This window comes from Danio rerio, chromosome 9 (assembly GCF_049306965.1).
Source record: "Danio rerio strain Tuebingen ecotype United States chromosome 9, GRCz12tu, whole genome shotgun sequence".
Taxonomy (NCBI): Eukaryota; Metazoa; Chordata; class Actinopteri; order Cypriniformes; family Danionidae; genus Danio; species Danio rerio.
In genome coordinates, this window is record NC_133184.1 from 1,958,435 (window position 1) to 1,971,840 (window position 13,406).

At 35.5% G+C, this 13,406-nt stretch overlaps 2 protein-coding genes across 2 annotated transcripts; both read right to left on the reverse strand.

Annotated features, from left to right (window-relative positions):
• Positions 1–3,106: 3,106 nt before the first annotated feature.
• hoxd9a (homeobox D9a) lies at positions 3,107–4,759 on the reverse strand. The gene is made up of 2 exons (NM_131126.3): positions 4,192–4,759; positions 3,107–3,875 (listed from the first exon to the last, which is right to left on the reverse strand). Exons 1-2 carry the CDS (start codon positions 4,736–4,738, stop codon positions 3,634–3,636), a joined length of 789 nt encoding a protein of 262 aa, NP_571201.3. The 5' UTR covers positions 4,739–4,759; the 3' UTR covers positions 3,107–3,633.
• Positions 4,760–6,805: 2,046 nt separating this feature from the next.
• On the reverse strand, positions 6,806–9,147 carry hoxd10a (homeobox D10a). The gene is made up of 2 exons (NM_131166.2): positions 8,310–9,147; positions 6,806–7,594 (listed from the first exon to the last, which is right to left on the reverse strand). Exons 1-2 carry the CDS (start codon positions 9,031–9,033, stop codon positions 7,320–7,322), a joined length of 999 nt encoding a protein of 332 aa, NP_571241.2. The 5' UTR covers positions 9,034–9,147; the 3' UTR covers positions 6,806–7,319.
• Positions 9,148–13,406: the final 4,259 nt, after the last annotated feature.

The window sequence follows — 13,406 nt, forward strand, 5'->3', positions numbered from 1 at the left end:
TTTGGCTTTAAATAACCCTACATTTTTTAACATTGCAATTTAGCTTGTTGTTTATTTGCCGTTTTAACCCGTGTGCTGTAGCCTGATTATTTGTAGTTTACACTTGATTTACTGGCATTGCATGAAGCATACAACGGATGACAAAGCTTCTGAAATGATACGAACTAAATAAACAATTTAATCGTGGTGATCTTTGTGCATTTTGTCTTTCTTTTTTAGATTTTTTTTTTTTACCTAATAGGCCAAAAACGTGGGGGTAAACGGTCTTGAATGTAAACTCCTTTGTAATCAAAGTGAAGCTATACGCTAATCTGAAAACTGATTTTATGGCACACAACCTTGAAGTTTCATCCGGGGGAACATCTGAGATGCAGGCGAGCGCTGATTTAGGCACGCTGGTTCCGAGCCAGTGTTTCTACGGGACGATTTACAGGCCCGGTACTGTGGCGACCCGGCCGCTCGGAGTGTCGTAAAGACCCCGCTGTCTTTGAAAGTTATCGTGCGCGTAAAATTTAGAGCGGTCGCTGTGACACGTAATTCCGCGAGGATCCGACTGATAACTGGCGCTCTGTGCCGCAGATTTCCCAAACAGATAAAATTATCGCATCAGGGCTGGCCGTCGCCAAAACGCCACCACACAGGCCTACCGTGCAGCATCTGACTTGTGGAAATGTTGATCCGCAGGAGAAAATACTTCACCCAGTGTGTGTTATGCGGAGAGATCGACGGAGTGAGAACTCATTGATGCTGTCAGATCGTTATTATTAATGCCAGTGGAATTGGATATGATTGAGAGCTGCTGTTATTGAATGGTGTATTTGGCTCGAACAGGCCCATAGCCAGATTCTGCGGTCCTGCATGCCTCAAACACGTTTGCTTTTAGTTACAGATCACATGACGGACAGGGAGGGAGAGGAAGGAAAGGAAAATTAGATTAAGCCTATGTTTTGCTCTTTTCCATTTACGTTCAGGAACTGTACTTGTTTTGGGTGCATATGCGGCCTTTTGCATTAGCCTGCATTTCATTTATTAGTTAAATGCATTTAGATTTGCTTCCTACTCAGAAACCGCCAGTAAATTTCGCGGTTTATTGAAAATAATTTGCCATTAAAGATTAAAATTAAACTTGAAGTACAATTCAAATACCAGGTAGCCAATACCAGAAAGTTGCCTCGCTGTTTTAAAACACACACATATTCGACTCAACATTTTCTGTATAACAGCAAATGCATTAATAAAGCCTAGCTACTGTTAATGTAAAATATTCCACGTTTAACAGCTGAACCATTCACTTTTGCCGTAAATATATTTATTTTTTGCGATAGAGCACACGAGAGGTTATTACAAGTAATACGGCAGGTAGTGTGTAGGCTATTTATGCTGTTGTATCTTTTGAGTAAAGCTTATTTTTTATTTCTGCTCTGATTTATAACCTGATAATTACTTTTATCAAGAGAATGTAAAATAATCTAGCAGTCGCTTAGTGCATTTATTTTCTATTAATAATATATATATATATATATATATATATATATATATATATATATATATATATATATATATATATATATATATATATGATCTAATAATAATAATAATAATAATAATAATAATAATAATCATAGAAACTTTTAGTTCGTATTCTCGAGCGAAAACGTTGTAAGGTGTAAAAATGCATAACAGTTGCCAAAGTATAGCTACTGTTAATGGAAAAATACTTTATATAAGAGCAAAAACATTTCCTTTTTATTCTCTATTATTAATATATATCCTAATATAATAATAATAACAACAATAGCCAGTTTGATAGTTTGGAATCTCGATCGAAACCGTCGTAATAGGTAGAACTTTCCACAATATTAATTTAGGCCTATGCATTTATCTGTTTATTCATATTTTTAAAACCTGAAATATCCACACAGATGTATATCGCTAATATACTCACAGGCCAGATTCCTGTTTTTGTTCTTCATCTAGATCTATAGTTTTATTCAAAACAGACGCTGCATAGTGCTACAGATGCGCTATATCCATGTAAACTGGCCGCGAATGTTCATCCCGTAATATCATCATTCTTTAATATTTTGCGTATTTTGTATTTTTGCCAGTAGTTTTCATGCTTAAATATTTCATTAAGCTCCTTTAAGTAAGTGTGCACAGCCTCTGGCAATGCATTTGTACAGAACAGGAATGCCCTCTAGTGGCAATAATGTGCAGACCTGTTTAATAATGCACACTTTGAAAATTGCAGAATGCATTATTTAAGCTTCTGTCTTTCCTTTTTTATTATTTTATTTATTTCTATTTCCATTTCATCTTTGCTAGCACGGTGCATGTGTTTTTGGATGCACTTAAATTAGTGTTGTAGCTATATTTTCAGTCTACGCAGCTTGCGTGTACCACTGTTTAGTAAACCCCTTTGCTAAACTTTAAAACATTTGTAAATCCCTGTTAAATTTTGTTGTAATATCAACACTCAAAACGTGCAGAGGAGATGCCTTTCGTGAATAAACCTGACTTTCAGTGTAGTGGGGGTCGATGGCACTTTAGACTCACTATCAATAGCATCGACCAGACGCCCCGTAGGAAAAAGTGTCTACGTTTTGTTGTGTGCAAGTTACACACACAAAGAACCAGTGAGGTTAGTTTCAAAGAGAAGAGCAATTACAGTCGTGTACCATAAACTCATTTAGTCCAGACGTCTAGCTCTTTCTATAGCTTTATTGGACCCCGTTTCTTCCTGCTCTAAAGCAATTCTTGCTGCAGGTTTGACGATAATTTGGGCTTTCTTGCAACACCTTTTTCTAATCATAAACTTTTTTTAAGCAGTATTCGCTAACAAAGATCTCTATTTTGTGTTCAGAATTAAACTAATTGTTCTGTCGCATTATGTGGCATTGTATTGCTGTTATTTAAAATATCGGTACACAAGTAGTGTGCTGTCGGATTTTGGATTTATTAATTAAAATTGGTCTAAAAGGAAACATATTTTCACAGTAGTCTATTAAGTGCACGACTTGGGTATTCAACAAAGGGTTTACGCCCAAATTCACTCTACAGCACCACCAAAGACAAACAAACAGGAATAAAACAGACCAAAAATGAGTTCGTTTTAGTTTATAATTTAGACCTTTTCGATGCGACAACAGTTTCAACGAGAAATACACTAGAATCAAAATGAGACTGTACAAAAGGTCCAATTAAAAAAAGGAAAAAGTAAAATTAATGGCACAGTAAATGACTACATGTGGCTGTATGAAGATGGAAGGTAGGCTATTTGCATGCATTGTGGACAAATATTTAAATCTCATCAGATCATCAGATTAAGAACTAGCAGATGTCCTAATTACTTGCAAGATATTTAAATGAGTATGAGTATGCTGACACTGTGCAAAATAAGAAATGCTCAGACCTGGGAAATACAATTTAGGAGGATTGAAATACCCTTTTATTTAAAGTTACTCAAATACTAATTATTATCTGAGGAAAAAATATATATATTTAAAAATATATCAAATTAAATAGAATATACGCCAATTTAATCTTGAGTGACTAAAACAAAAAATGGACAAAACTTGTATCCTAAACCAAGCGTGCTAAAGAAACGCGCATTAGCTTCTTGCACGCTTTCCATTACGGATCTTTGCTGCTCCTCTCTCGGTTCATCTTCTTCATTTTCATTCTTCTGTTCTGAAACCAGATTTTCACCTGGCGCTCTGTTAAATTCAGGATTCGTGCAACTTCATAGCGACGATCCCTCGTTAAATACATGTTATAAAGAAACTCCTTTTCCAATTCCAGAGTCTGATATTTGGTGTACGGACAACGCTTCTTTCTTGTTGATCTCGCATGGATCCAGTTGGCAGCAGGGTTGCCTAAAAACAGAAAAATAAGACAATAAAATAAACAGGCTTCACATCGTCAAGTCACTCAATTAAAGGTCACGTCCAAAGCACAATGTATATATATGGATATATTTTAATATTCATCCATTCAATTATTTAGTAATTTGTGTATTAAATTAGTTGATATGTAAATACAACTATGTATAATGCTTTAAAATAGCCACTTTTGGGATAAATGAAAAATTTCGGCCCGTGGTAAACGCCTGGACACTTTTATAGGTTTGTAAAACCTCCAGTTTAGGACACTTCGACAGCTGTAAATCACGGGGCAATTCATTTTACTTACTTGGGTCAAGTTGTTGTTGTTGTTTTTCGTCTTTAGGCTCACCGTGACTCGAATTATCACTTCCAACTCTTTCTTCGGTAGCTTTGTCCGCGCTCTCGGACACAGCATTTAAGCTAAACTCGGGAACCGACGGTGTCTCCGTTTCAAACGCGGCGCTTTCGGTCCTTTTCGGGGGTAAACTTTCAGTCTTTGTACCGCTGTGCCGACTGTTGGGGTGGAAGCCCGTTAAAGAGATATGGTTTGCGACTGGCTCTATCCAGGATCGGACGTATCTGTTGTCTGAAAGATGGGTCTGGTGAACGTATGGATGGTAAATCCCGGACACAGCAGCAGTAGATGGCTGATGAACCGAGGACCAGGACGCAGGGAACACGGCTGATTTGGGAGCGAAGCTGCACGAGGAAAAGTCCGCATTTTCAACCACACCTGACGGCCTCGCGGGCGCGGTGTGAGAACCCTGGATATAACGCGCTCCGTACACATCCTCAGCCTCGTGCCCCATAATAGTGTCCACATAATAACTGCTGAGAGCTGAACTAGTCGACATTTTTGGATCCCTTCGAACTCATATAAAACGGTACTCTGTTTCCGAAACCTTGCCTCCGAACAATCGTAGTATTTTTGCTGCCTTCACCTTCAGTGATTGGTTACATGAATCACGTGATCATATTTACTAATACAGAGAGTAAATCAGTCCTCTGATAACGGTATGTTGGATTTTGTACTCTTGGAAAAAAAATTATATCAGATAAATAATGCTTATCTAAACTTAGTAGCTAGCACTAATCTTCATTCGTCATGTTTTTAAACTATCCGACTTCATTTTTTTTTACAAGGGCAGATTAATGCACCCATTTATTTCAGTGCCAGCACTCAACACTGATACATTAACAAACGATTCTAGCAGTGTAAAATCTTGCAAAATTTCGTCATAAAGGTATGTCATACTCTAGCCTTGTAAAGTATTTTATAGAGTACCGAGTTGCAAGTCCTCGTAAAATAAATGTAATAACATGCTGTAAAACAACGAACCACCAGCCTCAAAGATTCTCATATTTTACAAACGCTCGTCACTGCTAAGATCTGTAATTTGGTCTTTGTTGGTTTGATACGAACTGTGAGGTGTTGTAAGATTGACAGAGGAAGCAATATTTGTATATTTTTGGTACTTATTGAAAAGAGAGTCATAGCATTTTATGTGTATCAATAAAACATTTTATGAGGTGCATTTGATTATGTATTAATGTTCCCTTAATAAAACAGACTCTTGGCATTTAAAAGTGTCTTGACCTACATGTCTATCATTACATAAAATAAAAATAATAACATGGCAATATTGTAGCCTTTTTATATACAACAAGCTGAGCATTGTATAGTGGCGAGCTCTTTGTGGTATGACTGATTGTAAAAAAACGAAAAGAAAAGCGGATGTTGCTGCGTCACATTATAATTTAATTAAAATAAAAGTTTAAAGACCGAGTAGATCATTTGCGTGGAGAGGGATTTAGAAAGCACGAGGGAAATATAAAACGGAATGCACTACATATTTCTTCTTAATTTAAGAAAATAACTTGAGCGCGAAAAACAATGTGGTATAATGTTATTAGTCGACAAGTTGTCACTAAGTGCTTAACTGTTACAATTTTGGTCAAAAATATAAAGTGTTGCCATCTGTGGCCACACACTTGAACACATCTAAGCATGTGCAGACAAACTACCCTACGTATGGCATTGTGTTTGTGTAGTCTACATTATAAAAGGGTCGCTGCTAGGGACTAAAATGCATCACAGTTGCTTGTGTGTGTATATAACAATGTATTTATGTATTTTAGTTCCTACCCTTTTATTATATATATATATATATATATATATATATATATATATATATATATATATATATATATATATATATATATATATATATATATAAAGAAAGAAACGATACATATATAGTCATAATATGGCAAATTTATTTGTACTATGGCGTTTTGAAAACTAATGCTATGGCAAGCCTCTTTATCCGTTTGGTGCACTTTATCTAAAATTAATTTGGGAACTGGTATACCCCAAATTGATGTTTTAGACGTACAGGGAAATAGCTATTTTTGGTGTTTTAATTAAGGCCAAGTTTTATTTTATTTTTGGTGTTTAAATTAATTTGCATTGTCCGATTCCTTTTGTGGCGATGATTTCATTTTGATTATGAGTTTCCGTAGCATCAGTAAACAATTCCAAGGCAAAATAAGCATTTCACGACATTTTCGTTGATCAGAACACATAAACTTTCGAGAACAAATAGGCTAAAACGCTAGTAGGTTCAATTAACACTATTATATACGTGTAATAATAGCCGAAAAAGAACAAGAAGGTAAAATATATAACAGTAAGACAGAGGAAACCATGAAAATGTGTTAGTATACATAAAACCCGCTTATTTACATGTAGGATTGCGTGTGTTTTAGCTTGTATGTACTATTAAAATATTAGTAGATGCTTTTGTATTTACTTGTCATTCATTGCGCGTGTGTATATGTGTGTGTGTGTGTTTTGGAGGTTATGGTTTTGATGTGGCTTAGAAGCGCAATTATACCAAATATGACACCAAACGCTATAATGACATAATCAATTTATTAGTCTATTGACCACATGCCACAAACATGCACTTATACAGACATATTTAAACACCTATTATACAGAAATACATTATTATTTTGAGACAAATGTACGTTTTCACTGGAGAAAGAATGGGTAATCTTCACTTTCAAATGTGCTTTCTTGTCCAAGACTTTTTGTTTTTTAGAGGCTGACGCAAATGTGTTTGCGACATTTTCTTCTATCCCCGCTGAAATGAAGCCGTCAGAAATAGCCGGTTTCTATCTTCTTTTATAAGTTAAGACCTAACACCACTTGTATACCCTGTGTAACATGATAATTACACAAAGCTTCACATTTCAAATGTACATTTCAAAGATGCAGCAATAAATGACAAGGATTTAGCGACGATCACAAGACTGCAACGTGAAAGTAGCCAAAAACAATGCACACTGCCATCATGTCATCATTACACAGGAGAACATAGATGGACCGAAATGAGGGACTAGGTTTTTGATTTGCACTTGTCTGCGTGCTCACGAAAAAGTGAGATTGGACGTCAGTTCACGGATACGGTTTTCTCTGCTCATCTTCTTGAGTTTCATCCTGCGGTTTTGGAACCAGATTTTCACTTGTCTGTCAGTCAGGTTGACGCTTTTGCTTATCTCTAGACGGCGCTCCCGAGTCAGATACATGTTGAATAAAAACTCCTTTTCTAATTCCAAGGTCTGGTGTTTTGTGTATGGACATCTCTTTTTCCTTCCACTCTTCGCGGTTAACCAGTTGCTCGTCGGTGTGTCGTTTTTAGATTCTGCAAAACAAAAGCACACAGTGAACAACAGCGCCAGCCATGCACAAATGACAATAAAACATTTTTTTTTTACCAGATAAAAATTAACAGGGGATTCAAACAGATATCATATTTTAGCATGCACATGTTAACGCACTGCGTTATACGCATATGCCCAATGTGGCCTCGCTTGTTCTTTCATCACACAATTATTCCCACTGAAGTTAAGTAATAAAGCGTTAACTAAATAAATGTTAATGTTTCATCATTGTATTATGTAACACATGAGCTTGTGTTGTTTTTATAAGCTAAATCCCAAACTATCCAGTAAAACCAGGTTATAATCAATTCACTTTATAGGTATGAGGTTTTCATATTTATATTCTGCTCGTCCACAACCCGAGCTTTACCTCGGTATCAAATGAATGGCAACTGATGATTACTATATATTAAACAGAACGTTAATTTCCGTGCTGAATGGACGAAGTCACAAATACTTTCCACCGAGGCTGTGCTTATATTGGCCAAGGAAGAATGTCAAGTCACTTGCAACAAAAGGTATTTGATGTTAACGCGCCCTCGCAGCGCCGTTTCCTGTTAAGGCTTTTACTGCAACCTGAGTAAGACTCCCATTAAACATTACGACTTTCGGGTTGTTTGTGTTTTATATTGGGTTTTATGATGCTAGAGCGTTCGCATTACACCAAGACGCGATTAATCCGTTTATTGTACCCACCTTTGCCTTCTCTGTGTGGCAATTCGGGGCTGGAAACAGACGCCTCAGTTGAGCAATTCTTCTCCTCCAGCGTGCTGACTTTGGGCTCTGGACTCTGCGCCGGGGAAGAGCTCCTTGTGTCCCGATCGTGCGCAAGCTTTTTTTCCACCTCGACAAAGGGCGTTGACTGTGCCTTTGGAGTCGCCCTGTTCAGCTGCATTAACGTGGTGTTTGGGCTCATCGTCTCGTTGTCATAGTCCGGGTTTTTCGCCGTCGCGTAAGTTTGGCTCAGTCTAAAATAGCCAGGGACCGGAATCTCAGGACTATCAACAGAACATGATTCGGGAATCAGGCTGGAGTACGCGGGTATCTCAGACGAACTGACCTTTGCTCTCTTGTCGGAGTACATACAACAGTTAGTCTCTTCTTTTATGCTTTGTGAAAATGTGCAGGTGGACATCTGGTTGAGCGGTTGCTCTAATCGGCAGGACCTGCTCGGATCTGCCCAGGTATCAGTTTGAGGTATGTACGAGTGGACGGTCATGTCCATGTTTTGGTGGTTTACTTCCCCCCGTTTGCCAAGAGCCGGCAGGAGTCCACAGGTTTGCATTCCATAGGTTCCCATTTCTGCAGTGGCTGCTGGCATGTACATGTTACTGCTGGAATAAAAATCTGTTCTGCACGCCCCAATCAAGGAATCTACCAAAAAAGTGTTTGCTGCAGGAGAGCTGTTGGGAAAGGACATTTTGGATTTTTTTTTGTTTTCTTTTTTTGTTTTAAGAAGCAGAGAAGTGTCCTCTGTAAGCTGACATATCTAGCAAAACAATCCCTGTATAACCCAGCGAGTCTCTCTGCAACCACATGACACTCTCACCAATGAAATTTGAAAATGGCCTTGAGACGCAGGCTCTTCCCCGTCACGTGGGCGGATTGACACATGATTTGAAGTTTCAGACGTGGTCAACAGCGACACCTAGAACAAGGACTTGAAATTGATTTCAAGACGGTCGAAATAGCGTTGCTAAATCCATTTTCAGGACACAATTAAGACAAAAGAACTGGACTCATATATTGGCCGGCTGCATGGTGAACAAAGAGTACGAACAAGGAAAACAAATCACGGCGTTTGAAGCTATCAAGGTCTCTTTCGAATTAAAATTCAAGGTCAAGATAGGAAACGCATGAGCGTACTGCAGAATAATTTTCTCATAGTTCACTGTTTCTTTAGGCAAAATGCAGAGGACAATGCAGAATGAAATGAGCCTGCGGGCGTCGGCCTAAACACCGCTGTCGCAATCTGGATTGAGGGTGAAAAGCACAACTGTTATTCAGCCTTTCTTCCTTGGCTTTTATAACTACGTGTTAATCGACACAAATAATGTTGCTTGTTCTCTAGTTACACATTTTTTTTTCCAGACACGAAGCGAATGTAATTCTTTGTAATAATTCATGTAATAACTTGTTTGTTGTTTGCTTTTGTTTTCTAAATTAAAACCAAGGGATTAAAGCGTGTACTTCTTTAATTATAATTGTTAGCGGGTTAGTAAATTGTATCATGTTCCCAGTACATTATAATAATGCGGTGTTAGTTTCTTAAATAGCAAAAACTACAATCCAATTCAAATGTTAAAATTAACTGAATGTTGTGTGATGCTAAATTTGCTGTTTCATATTTTAAAAATGAGCATTCATTTTCAAAATAATTTTGTCTTATTAAAAATTAGAGCATTTACAGGTTGCAGACTTTAAAAGTACGCACATCTTAAGCAGTAACACATTGTTGCCGTTTAAAAAAAATAAAAGCCAGAAACATGTATACTAATATTTGCTCACTTTGATATGCAAATGCATTAGCAGCATTTTACAAATGCTACCAAATAATCTTGATTTAAATATTGGATTCATTGAAAATGCACATTGATTTATAAATGCAGTTGAATTAGATTAATTGTTACAGATGTATAATCTAATGTTATAAACTAGTAACATTGTATTTTCAACATAAAATACTAAGATATTAAATTAGGTTTACAGTGCAAGGAATGCGTTTATATGGAGATCTTATCGTGATTTTAGGCAAATACACAATGACGCATAGATTAATATAGACAAAAGACGAACGCATATGCGCGCTAAATCATTAGTTTTTCTAACAGTAATGTAAATAAATTTAGAAAAACTAAATAAATACAGTAAGTAAATAAAATTGCACAATAACTGAATAGGACCGACGTCTAAAAAAGCAGACATTAACACTCATGTAAGACCACATTTTTCATATTAAAGAGAATAGTGATAACTTCTAAATGTCTGACATTTGACTACTACTACTACTACTAATTATGAATTATATTACTATTTGACCTCTAAACTAAATGCACAATTTCGCATATCAATTTACAGAAATACGCATGTACATTCTACTAAAAAACTTATAATTAAAGGCACAGCTTTCGCTTATTTTAATTGCATACAATTAAATTTACAAATGCATTTAGCATTCATTCTACTTAATAAGGTATAATTGCAGGTAGCCTACCGTTTTGCTTATTTTAATTGCTGGTTCACATGTATAACAATTTAATTAAATTAAAAGTATTATAGAGGATCTGGTAGAGATGCGTGCAAAGTTTAATACATCCATTTTTATGCATCCTATGGCTACAGTTATTAGGTAAATTTAATTGTATGTTTTTATTGCACACGCAAGTCTACCGTCTCCATGCAAATAGCGCATTTGAAAGAAATAATGAAGTTGAACAATGATTAAACCCTTATAAAACGTATCTGCCAAAACCGGCTGTAAAATTATTGTTAAATTAAATATAATCACACCGACGAAAAAGTATAAGAATGATAAGTATAATTGTGATGCTGCATGGTTTTGATTTATTTGAGTGAAATGTCGACGTTTAAAAAAAGCAATAGTAACATCCAATGTTAAAGTAAAAATCAAGCTAACCTCAGAGATTAAACGAAAAAATGTTCACTGAAATTGACTCTCCCAAGTACAGAGATAAATATATCCTCCGCCCGGGACTAAAATGTATGTTTCAGGCTTTTAGGTTACTCTGGGATGTAATGCAAAAGCGTAAATCTTAATAAAATAAAGGAGAACAAAGCGAATAACAGTAATTACGCATTGCCCCTAACAGTGCATGTGCGAAAGAATAGATTAGAGCACATAACTCCGCTCAAGATCATAGTCATTGTTTTTTAGGACAGCTACACTTGGATTACACGCAGCACCAGGTCCGATGATTGCTGTAAGTTCGCCCTCTCGTGGCTTCAAGCTGCATCAGCAGAATGTAAATAAGTGTTGTAAATAGTGAGTTGTATATTATAGAACACACAAATGAGGGTGCATTGTAATTGTTTTCTGTTTAAAAAACACTGTATTGTACACTTTAAGCAAGAAAGAAATTAGCCTAACAGTGTCAGACTTCAGAGTTGTATTTTCAGTATATCCTGTCTCTACATAGAAGTCACTTTCCACCTAGCAATTCTGTGAATAATAGACGTTTAAGCATTAATGGCCATGCTAAATCTGGGATCTAATAATCTAAGAATATCCCAAAATTAGACTGATCATCAAACATAAAGAATAGATAAGACTTCACATGTGTAGTCATTTATTCATTTGCATTTGATGACTACACTCTAAAAAATGCTGGGTTATTTATACCCAATTTGGGTAAAATATGGACTAACCCAAACATTGGGTTACATTTGGTCCTTTTATCCTATTAATTCCAAAAATTGACCTAGCAGTTGATTTAAACCGAATTGCACGCAGAATTATGCTGAAATAAACAAGCGTTTTATAGTGTATAGTGTAGTTTGGGCTATTCCTGTACGTCTATTAGATTTTCGTTGCAAGACCAAATTGTATTGAGTCAAGACGTCTATATTTAGACGTCTATTAGACTTCTTTTTAACACAAAAAATGCTTGCTGGCCTTTTGTTTATTAATAAAAGAAAACAATTAACATATGCACCAACAGCATTTTGGGTTTTTATTAATTCTGTGAGCAAATTTACTAGAAAGCTCTGTTCTATTGTGTTGGTATAGCATATTACGCCATTGTTGCTTTTGCATTAAATTCGCTTCATTGGAAAAATAACAACGTGATGAATTTGTGATTTCAATGTATATATATTTACTTAATTAGACATTAGACGTCCATTATACTTTTTTAAAAAGCAAATTTATTTGCTGGCCAATTGTTTATTGGTAAGAGATGACAATTAGTATGCACCAACAGCGACATGGATTCTTAGAAAGAAAGCTCTGCTCTATCGCTATAAGCATATTATACGGCATTATTGCTTTTGCAGAAATTTCCCTTTATAGGAAGAATAACAGCGAAAGAAATTTGTGATTTTACTATATATATATATATATATATATATATATATATATATATATATATATATATATATATATATATATATATATATATATATATATATATATATATAATGCTCAGCATATATAAGTACACCCCTCACAAATCTCTCTTAAATTCACATTTTCAATAGGAAGCTCTACAATATAATATTTGTGCAGATACGTTAGATTAGTCAGTACTAAAGCCAAATCTGGAGCTTATCCAACAAAATAACTTACGATAATGGTCCGAAAACTAATACACCCAAATATATATTATAGAAGAATAATAAATACAAATTTAACCAAGATAAAAAACCAAGAGCAGCAAAAAAAAAAAAAAAAAAAAAAAAAAAAGGAAAGATTTAGTTGAAGTTTAGTAGGGTGTAATTTTTAAAACATAATTTGCTTGAATTTAATTGTTTTCTATTTCAATTTTTAAATGTGTTTAGTGAATAAAATATACTTTCTATTTAACACAAACATGCTTGCTGGCCTATTGTCTATTGATAAGAGATGACAATTAACATATGCACCAACAGCATTTTCGATTCTTATTAATATTGCGAGCATACTTATTAAAAAGCTCTGCTCCATCACTATAACCCGGCATTGTTGCTTTTGCATGAAACCCTCTCTATGGGAAAAATAACAACGAAATTAATTAGCAGTTTCACTGTATATTTTTAGACGTCAATTAGACATATAGACTTATTTTTAACATACAA

What these genes read in the sequence shown, in the direction of transcription:
- hoxd9a (NM_131126.3), bottom strand. Translation starts at nt 4,738, where the DNA reads ATGTCGACTAGTTCAGCTCTCAGCAGTTATTATGTGGACACTATTATG. An exon ending in ACAACAACAACTTGACCCAA is followed by an intron (nt 3,876 to 4,191) that starts GTAAGTAAAATG and finishes TTCTGTTTTTAG; the next exon opens with GCAACCCTGCTGCCAACTGG.
- hoxd10a (NM_131166.2), bottom strand. Translation starts at nt 9,033, where the DNA reads ATGTCCTTTCCCAACAGCTCTCCTGCAGCAAACACTTTTTTGGTAGAT. An exon ending in GCCACACAGAGAAGGCAAAG is followed by an intron (nt 7,595 to 8,309) that starts GTGGGTACAATA and finishes TTTGTTTTGCAG; the next exon opens with AATCTAAAAACGACACACCG.